The sequence below is a fragment of the Apodemus sylvaticus genome, chromosome 1 (genome assembly GCF_947179515.1).
Source record: "Apodemus sylvaticus chromosome 1, mApoSyl1.1, whole genome shotgun sequence".
Lineage (NCBI taxonomy): Eukaryota > Metazoa > Chordata > Mammalia > Rodentia > Muridae > Apodemus > Apodemus sylvaticus.
This window is the reverse complement of record NC_067472.1, coordinates 201,472,249-201,492,628: the sequence shown is the minus strand read 5'-3', so window position 1 is coordinate 201,492,628 and position 20,380 is coordinate 201,472,249. Positions and strand designations below refer to the sequence as shown.

Below are 20,380 nucleotides of genomic sequence, written 5' to 3'. Positions count from 1 at the left end.
TGAGGAAGATGTCACCATGTCCCACCAACTCACATCACCACCAGAGCCATTACCAGACCTAGACTCCCCCCCCCAGCAGAATGTGGTCCAGTCACTCAGTGGCAGGCGGCCGGCAAGCACAGGTGTGGGTGTGGGTGGGTGTGGGTGGTTGTGGGTGGGTGGGTGTGGGTGTGTGGGTGGGTGGGTCGGGGAGCCACATCTGGTTACAACAGATCCAAAGCAGGGATATGATACAAAAATAGTTTATTATAAAAGAAATCTGACCCAAACCTAATAATTTACATCGTGATCAATGCCCTCCCAGACCCCTCTGTCCCTCCGGGTCCCTCGGGGTGGAGGCTGGCAGAGAAGGGGCTGTTCTTTGGTTCCGCCGCTCAAAGAATCTAGTATCTAGTGGATTCCGGACAGGGAACCTGGGTGCCTGAGATTAAGTGGGGCTGAGAGCCCTGGGCGAGGGGCGCGAGGGGCGCGAGGGGCGCGGTTGGGAGGGTCTGTGCTCAGTAGTATGTGCATGTGTCTTCGTGCAAAACCTGGTCCCGAGGATTGGGCAGGGGAAGCAGAGCAAGGGCCTCACAGTTTCCGGAAGAGTGGTCCCCACAGGGCAGAGAGCCCTCCTCATGAGTCCGGGTCTGCCCCCCTCCATCTCAGCTGCTTCCCGGAGCTGGGGAAGGGGGTACGGGCCGGCCAGGGCCTCGCAGGACTCCTGGGAAGGGCAGGAAGGCAGGTGTAGTTGTTGTGGGAAGGAAAAGGCTTTGGGGAGTCACTGGGAAGCCAGGAACATCCTTGGAGGGAGACAGCGAGGGTGAGGAGCTTGGTGAGGACTGGAGACCTGTGGAGGGAGACCAGGGTCAGCTCCGGGAGAAGCCGGCTCAGCCGCTCCAGGGTCCCGCATGCTCCCAGTTGAAGACCTCACCGTTGGAGCTGAGGCGACTGCTGCTCTCGGGAGAGTTGGTGGCACTTTGGTCTGGGGATGGCTCAGGCTGTGACCCTGAAGCGGCCCGAGAGGCCTTCCCCCTTAAGATATCAATGACCTGTGGGAAAATGGAGGTCATCCCAAGGCCACTGCAACCTTTATTCTTTCTTTCTTTCCCTCTCTCCCCTCTCTTGACCAAAGCGTCCAGGTGAGGATGTGCGGGCACTTCCTTTGCTCTGTGACTCAGTTTCCCCTCACAGCCTCCCTTCCGGGCACTTTTGTTACCTTGCCGGCCTAAGCTCACGACCCTCCCCAGGCCTGCGCACCTCCGGGGCCAGGCCCTGCGCTCTCACCCTGCGGCTGCGCGCCACCATGAGGGGTGTGTCATTGTGACAGTTCTTGAGGCCGCTGTCCGCACCGCTGCGCACCAGCGTGCGCACCAGAGGCAAAAGCCCGCGGCCGGACGCAGAATGCAGAGCCGAGCTGCCAGAGTACATCTGCGCGTTCACGTTGGCGCCATGCTGTGGGACAGGAAATCCGCGTCAAGAACCACGTGGGCCAGGGGCCTCCCTTGGCCTGGGGTCAGCTCGGTGAAGGGGACCCCGGCAGGTGATCACAACTGGGGCTCACTCAGGCAGCCAGAACCTGAACCGATTCTGGACATGGGGCGGTGTCAAAAATGGCACAGGTCAGTAATCTTAGCACTTGGAGAGTGGATGCACGAAGACCAGGAGTTCTTCAAGGTTAACCTGAGCTAAAAAGTGTGTTCAAATCCAGCCTTGGCTACATGGGACTCCAAGGAGAGAAGCTAGGAGTATGCGCCTCTCTCCACGCCTCCGTCTCCAGGAGAGACTGTGGCCCAGTTATGCAAGGGAGGAAAGGGCTGGTGGCACCGATGGCAGACGGAATTAGTGCAGAAGGACAGAGGACGGGGTGAAAGGCAGAGGCAGGGTGGTATGCATCCCAGGGCAAAGCCTAGGCTGGCATGGCAACGGGGGAGGAATGGGCAAACTGGCAGCCCAGGAAGTGAATAAAAGATTAAAAACCAGCCACGTGTGCTGATAAATGACTCATTGGGTAAAGGGCCCCACTGTCAAGACTGACCTCGGCTCCACCCCCAGGGCGCACATGCTGGAAGGAGGGGACTTCTGATCCCCACACACTGTCCTCTGACCGCCACAATATAGCCAACCAAATCTGATTGGTTATAAAATGGGCCAGGTATGGAGACACACCCCTTTAATCCCAGCACTCGGGAAGCAGAGTTAGGAAGATCCCTGGTCTATATAATGAGTTATGGGACAGCCAGGGCTATGTAGTGGGACTCTATCTCAAAAAGAAAACAAAACACCCCTCCCCAAATTAAAAAATAGTCTTGAGGGATAAAGAAATGACTCATTAGTTAAGAGCGCTGGCTGCTCTTCCAGAGGAACAGCTTTAAATCCCAGCACTAGCATGGCAGCCTACAAGTAAGGACACTGGAGGGGCCCGGTGCAGACTTACGTGCAGACAAAACACGTACAATCAAAAAAGAAAGCTGGGCGGTGGTGGCGCACGCCTTTAATCCCAGCACTTGGGAGGCAGAGGCAGGCGGATGTCTGAATTAAAGACCAGCCTGGTCTACAGAGTGAGTTGAACTGCACGCTAGCCAGCTCTGTACAGTAGGACCCTTCCTCAGTAAACAAACTTGACTTTGCAAATGAGATGCTGAAGAGAAGAATCGGAGTCAGGGGCAGAACAGCAACCAGGGTCTGAACTGGAAAATGGCGTCCATGCCCGGGATGGAAGCGACAGCTGGACTGGCGCCAGACCTGGACGAAGCCAAAGACGGTACTAACCAGCAGCAGGAGCTGTACCATGTTCAGGCTGTTGTTCTCCACAGCGTGGATGAGTGGGGAGCGGCCGCTCTTGATATCCTGCGAGAGGACAGGTGTCTCAGCCTCTCCCGAAGGCTCTGAGCATCCCTCCCTTTGGTCTAGCCTCCAAAGGGCCTTAAATAGGTGAACTTTTCTGCCACCCTGGCGCCCTCCTGAGCCACACCTCCGCGCGCCAGACCACGCCCCTCGCCGCCTGCCTCGCTGGCTCACCACTGCATCGATGTCTGCGCCACGCTCCAGGAGCAGCAGAACGGCCTCCTGGCACCCGGTGTTCACGGCCACGTGCAGGGCAGTGAGCCCTGGAAGGAGAGGAAGCCACAGTCAGTCAAGGCCCGGCTTGGGCTTGGGTGGTGTCAACCTCATCTTGTTCCCTCTGGGGACTCACCTTCGTAATTACGAGCCTCCAGGTCCACAGAGCCCGGGGTTGCGTTGTCCAGCAGGGCCTGCAGGCAGCTGGGGCTGCGGTGCTCGCACGCCAGGTGGACCGCAGTCTGGCCGTGGCGATCCAGGGCCATGGGGCTGGCTCCGGCTGTCACCAAGAGCTGGACTATGTCTGGCAATGTGGTGATCACAGCCAGGTGGAGCGGGGTCTGGGAGGCAGGGATGTGAGGGGTCACAGTGAGGCTGTGCTCTCACCTCAGGCTTAGAGTCAGAGACCCTTGCGTCTTCCTCAGAATCCAAAAGTCTAACTTCAATAAAGCTTTTTTTGGGGTGTGTGTGTTGGGAGATAGAATGTCAGGTAACCCACGGTGACGTCAGGCTTGCTATGTAGATAAGGATGGATGACCCCGAATTCCTGAGACCACGGGAGTGAGCTGCCACGCTAGGTTTTGTTTTTGTTTTTTGGATTTTTTTTTTTTTTCGAGACAGGGTTTCTCTGTGTAGCCCTGGCTGTCCTGGAACTCACTCTGTAGACCAGGCTGGCCTCGAATTCAGAAATCCTCCTGCCTCTGCCTCCCAAGTGCTGGGATTACAGGCGTGCGCCACCACCGCCCGGCTTTTTGTTTTGTTTTTAAGCATTTATTGACATTATATGCGTGTGTGAGTATGTGTGCGCCATAGCGCACTTGTGGAGGTCAGGGGAGAGTTTGTAGTGAGTTTCACACTCAGGTCACCAAGCTTGGCCGCAAGCACCTTTGCCTGTTGAGCCATCTTGCTGCCCCCACAGCTGTTTTTTGGACACTGCTTTGCTGTAGTACAGCTCAGGCAAACTCTCCACCGCTCACACCCAGCTCACGTGCAGTCTCCCAAAGGCTGGCTGACAGCCATGTGCCACCATGCCCAGCTCCATGCCCTCTGGGCCCAGCATGGGGACGCTGGCTGCCCCTGCGTCTGTCCTCGGAGGGACCCCTCCTTCCCAGGCACGGGAGCCCTGAAGCCGCAGCTCCCGGCTGCAGCCCCTCACCTGCCGGAGGTTGTTGTGGACGTCCAGTTCCCGGCTCCCGAGCTTGAAAAGGCTGAGGATTCGGTAGACGGCCGCCATGTTATTCTGGACCACAGCGATGTGGAGAGGCCTGAGGGGACGAGGGGACAGTCGCTGGGGTGAGGGGCTGGGCAGTGGACCGTTGAAAGTGCTGGCTGGGATGCTTTCATTCATTTTAAATGGGGACAGCCCAAGTTGGCTTTCTTGGACATTAATTACAGCCCCCACTCCTGCCTCCCTGCCCTTTAGCTTCTGTCTGCCCTGTTAGACTGTCACGTCAAAGCCGGAGGAACATTTTCAGACACACCTTCCCCTGCAAACTGCTCACTTGATCACAGGCCCCGGGTGAATTAGTCAAAAATTCGGATAGTGTTTGGTTTCAGTGGTGCTAGGAACAAAACCCTTTTATTATTGGTTAAGCAGGCTCTCCTGAGCCACGCCCCAGCCCCTCCCTGGGGGATTCTAGGCAGGGGCTCCACCACTGAGCCACGCCCCCAGCCCCTCACTGGGGGATTCTAGGCAAGGGCTCTACCACTGAGCCACGCCCCCAGCCCCCTTACTGGGGGATTCTAGGCGGGGCTCTACCACTGAGCCACGCCCCCAGCCCCTCCCTGGGGGATTCTAGGCAGGGGCTCTACCACTGAGCCACACCCCCAGCCCCTCACTGGGGGATTCTAGGCAGGGGCTCTACCACTGAGCAACGCCCCCAGCCCCCTCACTGGGGGGACTCTAGGGAGGGGCTCTACCACTGAGCCACGCCCCAGTTTTCACAGGATTTTTTTTTTTCTGACAGGATTTTACTATATAATGCAGGCTGTCCTTGATCTCACTAAATATCCCAGGTTGTCCTCAACTTCATGGTAATCCCGTTTCCTGAATGCTAGGGTTACAGGCTTGAGATATCACACATGTGAGTAGATGTGAATCTACCTATGTAGATCAGAGAGGCCTCAAATTGACAATCCTCCTGCCTCAGCCTCCGAAGGCTAAGTCATCTTGTCCTCCACACTCTCTCTTCCTTCTGCTCTGGACACACTGGCCTCCATGGTCTAAGACACACCAGCCACACTTGCTTCCTGGGGTCCTTGCGCAGGCTCTTCAGTGCCTGGACCAGGTTCCCCAGGTATCTACAGGGCTTACCACCCTCACCCTGCCTCTGCCGAGTACTACGGCAGACCCACGCGCCTTTTCCTCTCCTCTACCATAGTTGCTTCCAAGTTGCTCTGTGCCTCGTTGTGGAGTTTTCAATCATTTTCTGCCTGAATCTCTCCATCAAAATAATGTTGCCCTACTGGGCAGGATGCATTCCCTGTTCAGAGCCTCGGAGGCGCTGACAGAGAACAGATGTACTGTGACTGTGTCCTGACTAAAGGCATCTGTCCCGTTGGCCACTCTGGGTGCGTCGTGACTATCCTGGGGCCATAGCTTTCTTCTCTGTGAAGCGAGGCGTGTGAACTCACCGTGAGGTCTCTGCCTCATCAGGCTCAGCCTCCTAGGGCTGTCGGTGGACTACAACGGAGGAAAGGCCAGGTATGGCGGGTCGCATGTTTGTTTGTTTTTCAAAACAGGATTTCTCTGGGTAGACCTGGCTGGCCTTGAACTCACAGACATCCACCTGCCTCTGCCTGGGTTTAAAAGCATGTGCCACCATGCCCAGTTCTCAGGAGGCAGAGGCAGGAGGATCTCTGTGTTTGAGACTGCCCTGGCCTACCGAGTGAGCTCCAACCTAGCCTGGGCTGCAGAGAGAGACCTACCTCAGGAGGGTAGGCTGTGGGTCCTGGCTCTGGAGCTGGGTGCAGCACTATACCACGTCCTTAGAGTGAAGGACCCACCGGCCCCCAGCTCCTCCAGGCTCCCTTTCACACAGTCTGACAGTGATCTCCACTGGAGGGAGCTACTCACCCAAATTCACGCCCTGTGGGGATGGGAGCATCCGCCACAAGGGTGCCCAGAGAGAGCCATTACTCCAGCCTCCCAACCCCCTATCTAGGAAGGCCAGCTTAGCGCAACCATTTTCTGTGGGACCCCCGAGGCCATCTTCAGACACCTCAGCACCCTCTCCACTGAAGCCCTGCTCATTTCCCAAGCACCCCAGACTAGAATGACCATTCCCAGTTGAGAGCAAACAGAAGGATTGCATCTGTACGTGGAGCCGGGGGAGACAGACAAGGAGCACACCCTTGCTTTACGCATATGCACGTGCTGATGAGCGCTGTGTCCTGTGTGTGTGTGCGCGCGCGCACGCATCCACTGTCCTCCCTCACGCCCCCCCCCCCACCTCAGTTCTAAATTTGTATTTATTTTTCCGCTAAAACCAGATCTCAGTACGACCGAAAGCATGGAGCTCACTCCATAGCCCAGGCTGGCCTCGAACTCAGAGATCCACCTGCCTCTGCCACCCGAGGGCTGGGATTAAAGGCGTGCGCCACTATACCTAGCTTTGTTTCTTTGCTAGTCAGGCTTGCGCACAGACCAACCCCTCCGTAGTGTTCTCACTATTTTCTCTCTTCTCTTTTTCCACGGTGTGCGGCATGCGTGTGTCTTTGTGAGTCTGTGTGCACACGTCTTTACGCTTGTGTGAGCCCACACTTGAGCTCACAGATGTGTTGACGTCAGAAACTATCCTCCGTCACTTCCACCTTCTTTTCTGAGGCGGGGCTCTCATTTCACGGAGCCCACTGATTGGCTAGTGCGTGTCCCGGCTCTGGCCTTTCCCTTCCAGCAGCGGAGAGATTTTATCTGCAGCCTTTCACTGCCGGCGCTCTGGCTGCCAGAGCTCCCACACCCCGGAGCGACTTGGCGAAGGCTGCCCAAGCCTCTGCATTTACTCTTGTAGTTAGCATCTCTCGACGATGCGTAACGACCCGCCAAACACCCACCCATTAAACCATCAACCCCATCCCTGCATGATCTTCATTTACAAATCCAATCACAGTGGCTGTCCATCCGAAAGGAGGATGTGGAGTTTGGGGCTAGCTTGGGCTACATAGTGAAATTCCATCAACAAAATAGTGCTTCTGCAGCAGGGTGCTGATAACATCTTTAATCCCAGAATTTGGGAGGCAGAGGCAGGTGGATCTCCGAGTCCAAGGCCAGCCTGGTCCCAGGACAGCCAGAGAAACCTAGTCTCAAAAAATACAACAGTCTTTAGATTCAGTACAATGATGGAGCACCTGTCATTCTAGGCGTGGCTCAGCGGTAGAGCCCCTGCCTAGAATCCCCCAGTGAGGGGCTGGGGGCGGGGCTCAGTGGTAGAGCCCCTGCCTAGAATCCCCCAGTGAGGGGCTGGGGGCAGGGCTCAGTGGTAGAGCCCCTGCCTAGAATCCCCCAGTGAGGGGCTGGGGGCGTGGCTCAGTGGTAGAGCCCCGCCTAGAGTCCCCCAATGAGGGGCTGGGGGCGGGGCTCAGTGGTAGAGCCCCGCCTAGAATCCCCCAGTGAGGGTATGGGGGCGTGGCTCAGTGGTAGAGCCCCGCCTAGAATCCCCCCAATGAGGGGCTGGGGGCGGGGCTCAGTGGTAGTGCCCCTGTGCAAATCTAGGCTAGAAAATGCAAGGCTCTAGGTTTCATACTAATCAACACACACACACACACACACACACACACATATACACACGTGCGCGTGCGTACATTAATGGAGCACCTACTTTCTCACCTATTAGCTGCCTCTTACTAAACAGATCCTTGACGAGGCAGACAGGTACAGTGAGCATTCAGAATCCACAGATCACCTCCCCACACTATTCTGAGGAAGGGCGGAAATGTCGCGGTCCAATAAGCTTGGGTGAGGGGGTGGGTGGGTCATACCGCCAGAAATGCAAACGGTGCTCCCTAGCGAAGGCCCGGGGCAAAGTACCTCCTGCTGGAGTTTGGTTTCCCTTCCTACAATAGCGCCAAAGGCCGGGAAGGAATACAGTGGGCGAATCCCTAAGTCTAGATCCCGAGAGCAGATTGAAATAGAAAATGCTGGGGGAGGGGCGGGCCCGAGTCCCTCCCGCTTTGGCTTCGCTGCAGAGGGATGCCGCATCTCCGGAGAAGCGCCGCCCGCTTGGCTCCCTCCCGGCGCGGGCGGGGTTAAGCGAGGGCAGAGGGAGCGAATGATTTCAGAGAAACCGTCCAGGCTTCAGTTCCCATAAACGCGCGGGCCGCAGGGGGTGGGGCGGGGCTGGAGGAAGTGGGGACGGGAGGGGCGGCCCAGCCCTCGGACTTCCAGTAACAGGTCTGCGGGGCGGGGCTGGGCTTCCTGCTCCCAGGGGAGGGAAGCCTGGCCAGTCGGGGATCTACCCGGTCACCCCCAGGCATCCAAACTTCCATTCTTCCAATGAGGGAGAAGGGAGGCAGAAGCCCAAGTCCTCAGGCCTGGGGCGGCTTCACTGGGTCCAGAATTCAACTGGTTTCTGGTCCCCCTACCCTGGCATCCACACCAAGGGCTTTTGAAATCTCATTAAGACCTTGTCAACAAGGACCCCAAGTGGCCCCCTCTCCCATATCCCTTGGAGGACGCAGGAATACAACGCTCCAATATTTATTCCAGGCTTTGGCGGCTTCACATCGTTACAGAGCGTCAGGGCTGTGTGTAAAGTTTGCTTGCTCTCTGGAGCATGGAGGCTGTTAAGTGAGGGCGGAGACCCCTGAGCCACCAACCCAGCCCCGGTTTGACCTGCTATTCTGTTTTGAAGTTCTGTACTTTTCTTTAAAATGCATGGAACCGCTCCTGTCTTGATTTAAGACAGGGTCTCCACCTTCCAGCCTCAGTTTCCTAGTGCTGCGATTACAGGTACACGCACCCCAGCTCTTTCCCAAATCCCCTTGAAGATGGATGGATCCCATTCTCCGGCCCGGAGACCTTAAGGCATATACTCCGCCCCCTTTGCAGAAAGATTTGCAGTTAACTATTCCTGACCTCTTGGGGGTTCCAGATGGCCTTAACTCTTGAGCTCAGGATAGCCTTCCTCCTGAACTCGCTTGGAGTATTACAAGCGGGAGCCACACCATGCCGACTCTTTGAGTCTTGCTGCCCTCCAAGAAGTCAAGGATCGACCAGCATCTCTGGGATCTAGACTTGAGGTCCCCTGCCCAGTCCCCCTCCCCTCCCCTCCCCTCCCCTCCCCTCCCCTCCTCCAGCCTGTGTGAAGTTGGGGCCAGGCCAGTCGCCCATTCCGGTAAGCCCCAGCGGAAGGGGTTAAGGTTGGAAGGAGCACCGGGAGGGAGGGGCAGGCTGCAGGGAGAGGAGGATGCTGACGTGGGGGGAGGCTGAGCAGCTGGGCTGCGGTCGCGTTGTGCGGGAAGGGATTTCCCCGAGGAGGCAGCTGAGGCAGAAGTGTTTGCGTTGGGGGGGAGGGAGGAGGGGCTGGGACTGGAGGCTGCACTCTGCTTACCAGACCACAGACAGCTCAGCCCTGAGGACAGAGACAAATTAAACCATCTCAGCTTGTAGCCCCCGGGGTGGGAGGCAGCCCGGGTGGATTGAGTTCTTAAAGGACACTTTCCCTGCTTGAAATCCCGCGGTAGCCTACAGCCTCTCCAGGGCAGCTCTGTTCAAACAGTACCCACTCAAGTATTGAGCGCTTACTGTTTGCCCAGCCCTGTTCTGTGTACCTTGTGTATACAGGGTTGTGAAAGGCCTGTGACCAGGCCAGGTTTCCAAACAGAAACCAAGGCTCCACAACAGTCAAGCTGGCCATTGAGCCTTTTTCTACACAAATGGCCCTACTGATTCTGGCTAGGGTTTCCAGACCCCCAAAGCAATTCTCACACGAGGGGTTCTTTAGAAATCATTTCAGCCAAATGCTAATTCCAGCATGCAGGAGACTGAGGCAGGAGGATTGCTATGAGTTGTAAGTTGGCCTGGGCTACAGAGTGAGAGCCTGTCTCAATTTAAATGAAGAAGCTGGTCGTGGTGGTCCAGGTTTGTGATCTGTAGATCACTGGGAGACAGAAGCTGGATCAAGGCTGTCCTAGGCTAGGAAGTGTGTGCCAGGCCAGCCTGGACTACATGTGTCCTTTACGCAACAAAACAAAGCATTTAAAAAAAAAATCTCTTCCTAAAAGGTGCATACTTATGATTCCTGTTTTTACCAGAGAGGGAAACTGAGGCACAGTGGAGGGAGAAACAGGCAGCTGGGCTTCACACCCTCATTGACTGAGCTGCAGCCTCCACTGCACGGAATGAATGGTCCTCCTATGCCCCTCCCAGATCGTAACCCTCCCCTGGCTTAGCAGACACCCAAGCCATAAATCAGAGAATTGGGAAATCCACCATGACTGTGGAGGGATGACGTGGACCAGAGCAGAAATTATCCAAGATTGGAGGGGGGGCGAAGTCACGGAGAGTGGAGCGACCCTGTGTGCGGGTCTGGCCTGTTTGTGAATGTGTGTTCTGACCCTGAGAGCCCGCCCACCAAACAGAACAGCGATGCTAAACAACACCACTCTGCAGGTGGTTTCTGCAGGGCTGGGGTGGACTCTGGGCCTCCAGCCTGCGTGCTAGTCAATCAAGCACTCTCAACTATGCTGCGTGCCCAGACCCCCCTTCTGTCCTCTCTAGTCCAGGCTGGCTCTGAGCTCCCGAATTCTCCAGCCACTACCAGTAGGCAATGCTCACCTTTGATTCCAGGGCTCAGGAGGTGGATTAAGGCACTTCTATGTGAGTTTGAGGCTAGCCTGGGCTAGCCTCACTGAGTCCCAAACAAGTTGGGGCCACATAGTGAGATCTTGACTTAAAAATGGGATAGGGGCTAGAAAGCTGGCTCAGCAGGTAAAAGCTCCGGCGGCTCGTCCGGAGGGCACACAGAAGCCTGTAGCCACCTCTAGCTCCATTTCCGGGGGGTCCCATGGCTTCTTCTGGCTTAGCCAGGCACCAGGTGTACACACAGTGCACAGAAGTTCACAGGGACAAAACACCCGTATAAATACACAACAGTAAAAGAAGTGAAAACAAAGATGTATAGTTCTCATATTTGGATTATGATAAAAATTCTGACAGGGTGGGGGTGTGGCTTCCTGTGAGAGCAAGCGTGGAGTGCGCACAAGCTTCAGTCTCCCACCCCCCACAACCAAAAAGGAAAAAGTCACTGTTCCCCAACCCAACGCAGTTTTAGCCCATTGTCTGTACAAGGGTCAGAGACAGAGAACTGCCCAGATAGAGACAGAGACAGCGTCAGAGACAGAGGACTGTCCGCTGCTCAGCGCTGGCGCTGTGGCGGCTGCAGAGGAGGCGGCGGCGGCGGTGGCAGAGCCTGTATCTCCCCCCACCCCGTGGGCACCCACGCCCTGTCACTTACGTGTCTCCATCCTCATCCACCCGGGTGGCCACGGCAATGTCAGCTGAAAGGGGGTGCTCCACGGGGCACATCATGGAGTAGGGGTGAGCAGGCAGGTTCAACAGCGGAAAGTGGGGGGCCGTAGTCGGGGCAGCGTAAAGGGGCATCAGAGGTCCTGGCAGAGCGAGGCAGAGGACCCGGGTGAAGCCAAGCCCGCCGGCCTATGCAGGGCTCTCTCCAGGATCCTCCCAGATCCCCATGCCCACCCCTATGTAGCCCAGGCTGACCTTGAACGTCAAATGCAGCTGAGGATAACCTCAAACCCCTGACTCCTGCGCCTGCACCCCCCCAGCGCCAGGCTTATAAGACCTGGATCGCTCCACCTACTCTTAGATTTTTTTTCTTTAAATAAAAAAGATTTATTTTCAAAGTGTCTGTATGTGTGTGTGTCTGTGTGTGTTTCTGTGTACCACATTTGTGCATGTGCCCACGGAGGCCACTAGAGGGTGACAGATCCTCTTAAACTGGGGTTAACAGGAGTGGTAAGTCCTCACAGCACAGGCGCTGGGAGCTGATCAAGCCCGCAGTAAGAAGGGTGACGTTCAGTGGCTGAGCCATCTCACCTGGCCTCAGAGCCCTTTTCTTTTAAAGATCTGTTTTCAGCCATTACTTTTAAAGGCTGTGTTCTTTTTTGTTTTTAATGCATATGAATGTTTTGCCTGAGTGTGTCCCGCATGCCCGCCTGACCCCCTCAGAGGCCAGAAGAGGGCGTCCGATCCCCAGACCGGTGGGCTGTCAGCTGTGGATGCTGGGGACGGTCTCGGGCCCTCTGCTCTGCAAGAGCCCCAAGTGCCCTTAACCACTGAACCATCTCTTCTGCCCCACCCCTCCTTTGAAACACTGTGTCACTATGGAGCCTAGACTCAAGGAGATCCTCCTGCCTCAGCTTCCCAAGTGCTGGGATTACAGGCATGCAGCACCAGTTTGACTATCCAGGTTCTGTTAGCTCCTCAAACCTGGCCCTCAAGTCTCAAGACAATGTTCTTGTTCGTGTCCCTCCTTCCTCCTCCTGCACCCTCCATCCCTACCCCGTCCTCATCCCTACCCCGTCCTCATCCCTACGCCATCCTCATCCCTACCCCGTCCTCATCCCTACCCCGTCCTCATCCCTACCCCGTCCTCATCCCTACCCCGTCCTCATCCCTACCCCGTCCTCATCCCTACCCCGTCCTCATCCCTACCCCGTCCTCATCCCTACGCCGTCCTCATCCCTACCCCGTCCTCATCCCTACCCCGTCCTCATCCCTACCCCGTCCTCATCCCTACCCCGTCCTCATCCCTACCCCCATCCTCATCCCTTACCCCGTCCTCATCCCTTACCCCGTCCTCATCCCTTACCCCGTCCTCATCCCTAACCCCCATCCTCACCCCTAACCCCCATCCTCACCCCTAACCCCCATCCTCACCCCTAACCCCCATCCTCATCCCTACCCCCATCCTCACCCCTAACCCCCATCCTCACCCCTAACCCCCATCCTCACCCCTAACCCCCATCCTCACCCCTAACCCCCATCCTCACCCCTAACCCCCATCCTCACCCCTATTCCTTCCTAAATCACGTCTCTTCTCTCACAAATGTCTGCCCTCCATCTATAGAAAGGATCCTTAAGGGCAGAGAGAGCCCTTGATGGGCTCTGGGGAGTTGGGACAGTCAGAAAACTTGTCCCTAGAACCGTTTTGAATGACACTGTTGGGAAGGACCATTGCACAGATGGGAAAGTGAAGCCCTTCTGTTACTCTGCCTGAAGCATGATGGGTAGAAGTCAGAGCACCTGTGGGGCCTAGAGAAGCTCAGCAGCTCTGGGGTATTTAGCAGATAGAAATGTAGCTACTGCAGGGGGATGGCCCTTCCTGGATATAAAGTTGAGGAGAAGGGTATCTGGTTTCCTGCTGTCTGACTAGCTTCAAGGTTCCCTTTCCGAAGTCCCACCTTTCCCGGTCCCTGAATTCCTCTCCTTGGACCTAAATCCCTTGTCCCTCAAGGACCCTCAGTCCCCAAGCCTGCCCCCGGGGCCACCTGGCCCAGGGACACTGTGAGTGCGCACCACTGGCCTGCAGAAGGCTGGCTGTTTGCTGACTCCTCCGCCTCTGCAATATCGGGGTTCTTGGGGTTCTTCATGCCATCATTTAGAGTTGTGGCCCGAACTCGGGAGTGTGCAGATCCTCCACCCGCTGGAACCTGGGCCCCAGGTGTCACCGACCACATCGACCTCCTCGGACCCAGGGCCGTTTCCACTCATGTCCCACATCTGCTGACCAGAACCCCAGTTTCCGAGGCCCGAGTGACAATTATTCATAGTCCTGAACATCTCCCAGCCTGGTGTTCTGCATCTCTGGAGCGTCTTGGGGCCCCATATCTGCGACCCTGGACACTGTCTTCTGACCCCCACCCCCAAGGTGCCCCTTGGGCACCCGCCTGGGTGAGCCCCTGGGCACCATCGTGCCTGAGCTCCAGGGCTGCTCGACCTCTTTGCTGTCTCTGGGACACCAGCTTCCACCCTGGAGTCCCGGCCACCAGGAACCCCATCTTTTTGTGTCCTGTGTCCTGTGTGTTCTGCCGACCTTAGGTGGCCCCCGCCCTGCCCTGACTCTCATGGGGGGCCACTCACCCTGGTAGTAAAGGGCCTCCGGCCTGGCCACGCAGTGTGGGGGCCCAGGGACAGCCGGGATGTCGCAGCTGCTGCGCAGGGCGTCCAGGGGTCCAGCGGGGGCTGCGCGTGGCTGCGGGCTCTGGGGACGCGGGGCGCAGCGGGCGCTTGCGGAGAGGCAGCGCGGCGCCAGGGGTGCCCTTGGGCCGGGTGCGCAGGTCCACGGGCCCCTCGTCCATGGCCCCCGCGGGGCATCGGGGCATCGGGCCGCCCGGAGACGCCGGGGCGTGCGGCGAGCTCGGCACGGGAAGGCGGTCTCGCCGGGCTGCGGGACTTCCCCTGCCGCCGACTGAACTGAAGGGACTTTTGTCAGTCGGGGCGGCGCCCGCCTCCCGCCTCCCCGCCCCCGGGCCCCCGGGGCCACCCGTCCGCCCCAGGGGTTTCCTGGACCCGCGACTCGGAGGCGGAGCTCCTGGTCCCCACCCGCCTCTCTGTTCATTGTGCCTCTGGCTCGGTCTGGGTCTGAGTCCTTGAGATTCCCACACCTTCTGTCTCTCGTTTTGTTAGACTAGAGTGTATGTTGCCCAGGCTAGTCTTGAACTCATTATGTAGCAGAGGGTGGTCTTGTGATTCTCCTGTTTCGACCTCCTGAGTGCTGAAATGACACTGTACTACTGTGCCTTGATCTATCTATCTATCTATCTATCTATCTATCTATCTATCTATCTATTCAACCTTCCTTCCTTCCTTCCTTCCTTCCTTCCTTCCTTCCTTCCTTCCTTCCTTCCTTCCTTCCTTCCTTCCTTCCTTCCTTCCTCCACAAGGGGTCGTGTAGCCCAGGCTAGCCTTAAACTTGTTGTGTAGCAGAGGGTGACCTTGAACTCCCAATCCTCCCTCTTCTACCTTCTCTCCTGGAACACCATCACCAGCAAACGCTTCTGTAGGCTGGGGGGTGGGGGGCTCCGGCGTGCTGGGGATCCAGGCTTCTCAGCCCCCGCCCAAGCCCCCCATCTCCGAATCTCTTGGCTGTGCCTGGCTATGAGAGTCTACACTCGCGAGCACCTTCCCCTGCCACCGGGTCTATCTTTCCTTTAGTGCTTCTGAGTCTCTCAGCCGTCTTCCTTGGTCCCAAGCCTGAAGTTCTTAGAGGCCACAGGGTTGCTGGGGCATGGGTCTGAATCTTGAGTCCCACTTCCTCCTGGGTGACCTTGGCCTGCACTTCTCCCTCAGAGCGAGCGAGCGTTTCCTTCGGCCGCGCTGGAGCCCAGGAGCGCGTGCACTCTCAAGTGCTCCCAGCCCTCTCGGCTTTCCACTGTAAGACTAAGTTCCCCGGGCTGGCCTTGTCTGTCTGTAGCCCTGGATGGCTTTGAACTTGCAATCTTCCTGCCTGTCTCTTGAGGCGAGATGTCAGGCCAGCACCATCAGGGTGAGCTCAGACTCATCCTTTGTGCGGGAGAAAAGCCCAGCCCAGGGCAGGTACTAGTTCTTGGCTGAAGCCCAGAAAGTAGCCACCCTCTGCCTTCCTCATGCCTCCTGATTCGCAGGGCGCAGGGTAGCTGGGGGGCAGGAGAGCTTCGGATGTGTGTCCCTGCCAGGTCCCTGCACCCAGCCAGAGGCCTCAGAGAACGAAGCGCCAATGAATCCCAGATGCAGAGAGAGGGAAGAGACTTGGAGACAGATTCTGAGCGATCCAAGGGTAGATAGGGAGAGCTAAGAGGTGGGACCAGCAGGCCTGACTTAGGACTCAAGGCCAGACACTTGTGGGGGGCTGGGGGTGCAGGTTGACTCCTTCAGCGTTCCCCACTTCCCCTCCCACCCCATGGAGGAGCTGGCTGGTGGGGAACAGGCCGGGCTGGTTGGGGCCCTGACTCAAACGCGCTGGAGCTGGGGAGGCGGGGCTGAGGCTCCTCCTCCTCCGGGTCCGCCCCGGGGCGGGGCAGCAGCTCGGGGCTTTCCCGGACATCCCGGGAGGTGGAGCGCACACTGGGGTTGAGTCCAGGTCACTGAGTCACAGGGAGGCGGAGGGGGGCCGGGGCGGCTTTGTAGACTTAGAGAGGCAGGGGAGGAGACGCCCCACCGCAAACCTGCCCAGAGGATTCTTGGGGTCCTCTGGTTCTTTCTCTGGGTGTTCATGTGTCTCTACAAACTTGGCCCCTGGCTCATTGTTTTTCCAGACAAGGAGAGTCTCTTTAGCCCAGGCTGGCCACGAACTAGGTAGGGGCAGTCTTCCTGCCTTGGCCTCGGGGCTGGGATTACAGGTGTAAGCCACCACCTCCATTTTTCTGACCCCTTTTGTCCCTGTGCCCTCCGCGGTGTTTCTCTGGGACCACGTATGTGGGTGTGGAGTCTGTGAAGGGACTTTGGTCGACTGGGGCCGCACCCAGGTGTATGGTTAACCTGGTTTGTGGGATTCGAATTGCCAGGCGACCTTACCACTTCCGATTGCCTTCTGTCTCTCTCTCTGGTGGCCCCATCCCCACCCCGCCCCTGGGTGTGCCATTTGAAGAGATCTGTGTTCAAATCTCACCTCCAAGTCACCTGGGGAGCTGCGTTTGCCTGTAGCTCGAGGCACTCAGGAGCCGAGGAAAGAGTGTATAGAAAGGTTGCGGCCAGCCTGGGCTACAGAGTGAGTTGAAGGCTAACTGGGGAACTTTCGGAGACTCTATTTCAATGTAAAAGTCAAAAACAGAAATGCAGCCAGGGTGTGGTGGTGCATGCTTAGTATTCCAGCACTATGGAGGTAAAGGCTAGGACAAAGTCTAGCCTTGGCTACTTACAGAGAAAGTTTGAGGCCAGCCTGGGCTACATGATCCCAAAAATGAAGACATGGTCAGTGAGGTGCCTTATCAGAGAAATGTGCTAGTCACCAAGCGAGATGACGCGGGCTCAGTACTGGGCTAGAGGGGACAACTGACTCCCACAAGGTGTCCTTTGTCCTCCACATGTCCTGCCTCGGACGCACACACAAACATACACTAAGTAGAAGTCCTATACACCTGACACGCTAGTGCTGGGGTACAGCTCAGTGTGCTCTCCTGTCACACCAGACCCCTGGTTCCTGTCCCTAGTGTCCCCAGTGACCTTCTCCATGAGCTCAGAGTAGTCAACCTTCTCTCCCGAGACTCAGTTTGTTCTGGAGAGCAGGCAATGCCACCTCTGCCTGCCAGCACGGGACGGGTGCAGCCAGGGCAGGGAAGAAGGAGTCAGCATCCGGTGGCCCTCAAAGCCAAAGGAAAGGTGGAGAGGTCTGACCACAGTTCAGAGAGGAAAGCTGAGGCCGGGGCAGGGCTCAGGGGTGACTCTCACACTGCCTGCCACCTTGGGACAGGCAGGGCAGTGGCTTGGCCCTTCCGAGACTAGAGCAGGTGGTACAAAGGTTTGTATGCCAGACTCAGAAGTGTGAGAGGTGCTGGGAGAGGTGTAGAGGGTCGCCCATGTGAGAATGGAGTGGGGACAGAAGGGCCTGGGAGAAGGATCTATGGGGGAAAAGACGGGGCCTAAGGGAGGAGGTGAGGGTCTGAGGGAGGAGGTGAGGGTCTGAGGGAGGAGGTAAGGATTTAAGAGAAGAGATGAGAGGGTCTAAGGGAGGAGGAGCTAAAAGACTAAGGGAGGAGGTGAGGGTCTGAGGGAGGAGGTGAGGGTCTGAGGGAGGAGGTGAAGGTCTGAGGGAGGAGGTGAGGGTCTGAGGGAGGAGGTGAGGGAGGAGCTCTATTTGGAAGGGAATCTTCAGTCAAAGTCTTGAGGGAGGAGATCAGAGGAAGCACGCCCTAGGTCGTATTCCCCCTTGCTTGCTAACTTACTGTGTGTGCCCGCGGTGCGCAAGCGCAGAGGGCGGCCGCGGGAGTGAGTGCTCTCCTCCCAGCACTGGGGCTCAGAGATCGAACTCAGCCAGGCTTGGCAGCAAGCACCTCTCTCCCCACTGAGCCACCCGACTGCCTAAAGAAACAGCTCTGAGGCTCCCCTTAGGGAGGTGGAAGGCGCTGCGCCTGGGGACCCGCGGCGGGAGCGGAGGGAGGCAGGCCTGGAATGAGCCCCGCCCTGCAGCTGTCTCTGGTTTCCCAGAAAGTTTAGCTGCCTAGGAAAGTCCCAGATCCCACAGCAGCCTCCCCTCCAGTGTCGGGAACGGAGGATGTGGAACCAGGATGGCCTCCCCCCTGTTTCTCCCCTGGCTTTTTGAACCCCAGGCGGGGAGGACTAGGGTCTCCCCTCTAGGGTGCTTTAACTTTCGGGGCCCCCACCCACTGGCAGGGGCAGTCCCTGGATGAGTCCCAAAAACTTCCCAGGGAGGGCTGGGAAGTCCTGCTTGTTGTCTAACCACTTTCCCTCATACAAACAACCTAGCTCTTTGTTTCTGTTCTAATCTTTCCCTGCCGTCTCCCGCATCGGGGAAAGAAGCCCGGTCCACTCACAGTACACAAGAGAGCAGAGGTGGGGCGGAGGGGAGGCTGCGTGGAGGCCCCGCTCCTCTCACCCACGTCAATGTGTTCATCCCTCTTTGCTTCGGAGGTCTGGGTGCAGATCCTACCGACTGTGCTTGTTTTGGGCTAGCGAGATAAAGGTAGCTGTCCTCCATCTCGGTCTGTAGACCAGGCTGGCCTTGAACTCAGAGCTCTGCCTGCCTCGGCCTCCTGAGTGCTGACGTCAGAGGCGTGCGCCACCGCAGACTGGCCCACACCTTGAGTTTTAAATGTGTTTTTTCCACAGTTGAGCTCAGGTTTTGCGCTTGGTGGGGCTAGCGGTTTGCTGACTGCATTTTTTCCCATCTATTGCCTCCCCCTGTCTGTCTGTCTGTCTGTCTGTCTGTCTGTCTGTCTGAGGCAGGGTCTTGCTTCAAGGTGTCCTCCCCTCAGCCTCCTGGGTGGACTTTTATTTGTTTTTCGGTTTTTAGATTTATTCATTTTCCGTATGTGCATGAACGCTTCTCCTACACGTGTGTCTCTGCGCCCTGCACATGCCTGGTGCACGCCGAGGCCAGACGAGGGCACCAGATCCCCGGAGCTGCAGTTAGAGATGGTTGCGAGCACCTGTGGGTGCCGGGAATCGAACCCGGGTCCTCTGAAAGAGCAGCCGGTGCCTTTAGCTACTGAGCCAGCTCTCCAGCTCCATCGTTGTTGTTCTGATGGAAGCTGCTCTATAGTTGAAGTTGGAACTCACTATGTAGTCCAGGCTGGACCCAAACTATGCCTCAGTTTCCTAACTGCTGTGATTACTGGTGTATCTTGTCCTGCCTGGCCACTCTGCTAGCCTTGCTTCTCACCCGAGCACCCAGGCTCCCTTTTATGTCCGTAAATGAGACAGAAGGCCCAGCTCATTCTAGTCAAGTTCTCACAGGGTCAGCCTACTTAATCTCTGCCACACCCTGTGAAGAAATTCATCTAATATTTCTGGGCTAATGCCACTTGGGCTGCAGCTCTGTTGGTAGAGTACTTTCCCAGCATGCACTGGGTCCCATCCCAGCACCACAACAACCCATCATGGTGACACGGGCCTGTAACCCCAACAGCTGGGAGGTGGAGGCAGCAGATCAGAAGTTCAAGGCCATCCTCAGGTGCTTTGTGAAGTTTCGGGCTAGCCTGGACTACATGTGAGGCTGTCTAGAGATGGGGTGAAATGCAGTAGATTTTCAGTTGCAGTTGCTTCCCCAGCTCACACCACAAGGAACTGAAAGGACTCAGGTTTTAAGCAGGGTTTCCTGTGGCTCCAGTAATGTCTCCAACCTCCTGAGCTGATCAAGTAGCCGTTGGGTTACTTGAAGCCAGAAAGTTCAAACTAGCCCTGTCTGCCCCTACTCCTTGGGAGGGAATGGTTCAGATGGAGAAACTGAGGCACGGAATGTAAGGGTGTGGGCTTGGGGACGCCTACAGAGATCTGGCAGCATAGCCCACACCTGTGACTTGGGGCAGGGAGGGGTTAGCAGGGCGACAGAGATGCCCATTGCAGCAAGAGGGAATGGAGTTAGATTTCAGCCACATAACAAGCGAGACCCTAGAGCAGCGGTCTCAACGTTCGTAACCCTGCAAGCCTTTAATACAGCTCCTCATGTTGGACTGACCTCCCAACCATAAAATTATCTCATTGCTACTTCATAACTATAATTTTTCTACTGATATGAATTGTAATATAAATATCTGATCTGCAAGATATCTGGTATGCGACCCCTATGAAAGGGTCGTCCAGCCCCAGCCCTAGCCCAGGGGTTGCAACCGACAGCTTGACAAAGACCTGGCCTAGAAGAAGAGATCACAAGGAGCCTCCCCGCCC

The 20,380-nt window shown here is 56.9% G+C and overlaps 1 protein-coding gene across 1 annotated transcript; it reads right to left on the bottom strand.

Annotated features, from left to right (window-relative positions):
• Positions 1-226: 226 nt before the first annotated feature.
• Positions 227-14,473, bottom strand: Bcl3 (BCL3 transcription coactivator). The gene is given in 10 exon segments (XM_052171287.1): positions 227-829; positions 914-1,031; positions 1,267-1,434; positions 2,752-2,829; positions 3,001-3,089; positions 3,176-3,380; positions 4,196-4,304; positions 11,493-11,646; positions 14,141-14,240; positions 14,242-14,473. Coding segments are annotated over 10 exon segments (1,347 nt in total). The 5' UTR covers positions 14,383-14,473; the 3' UTR covers positions 227-644.
• Between the last annotated feature and the right edge of the window lie 5,907 nt (positions 14,474-20,380).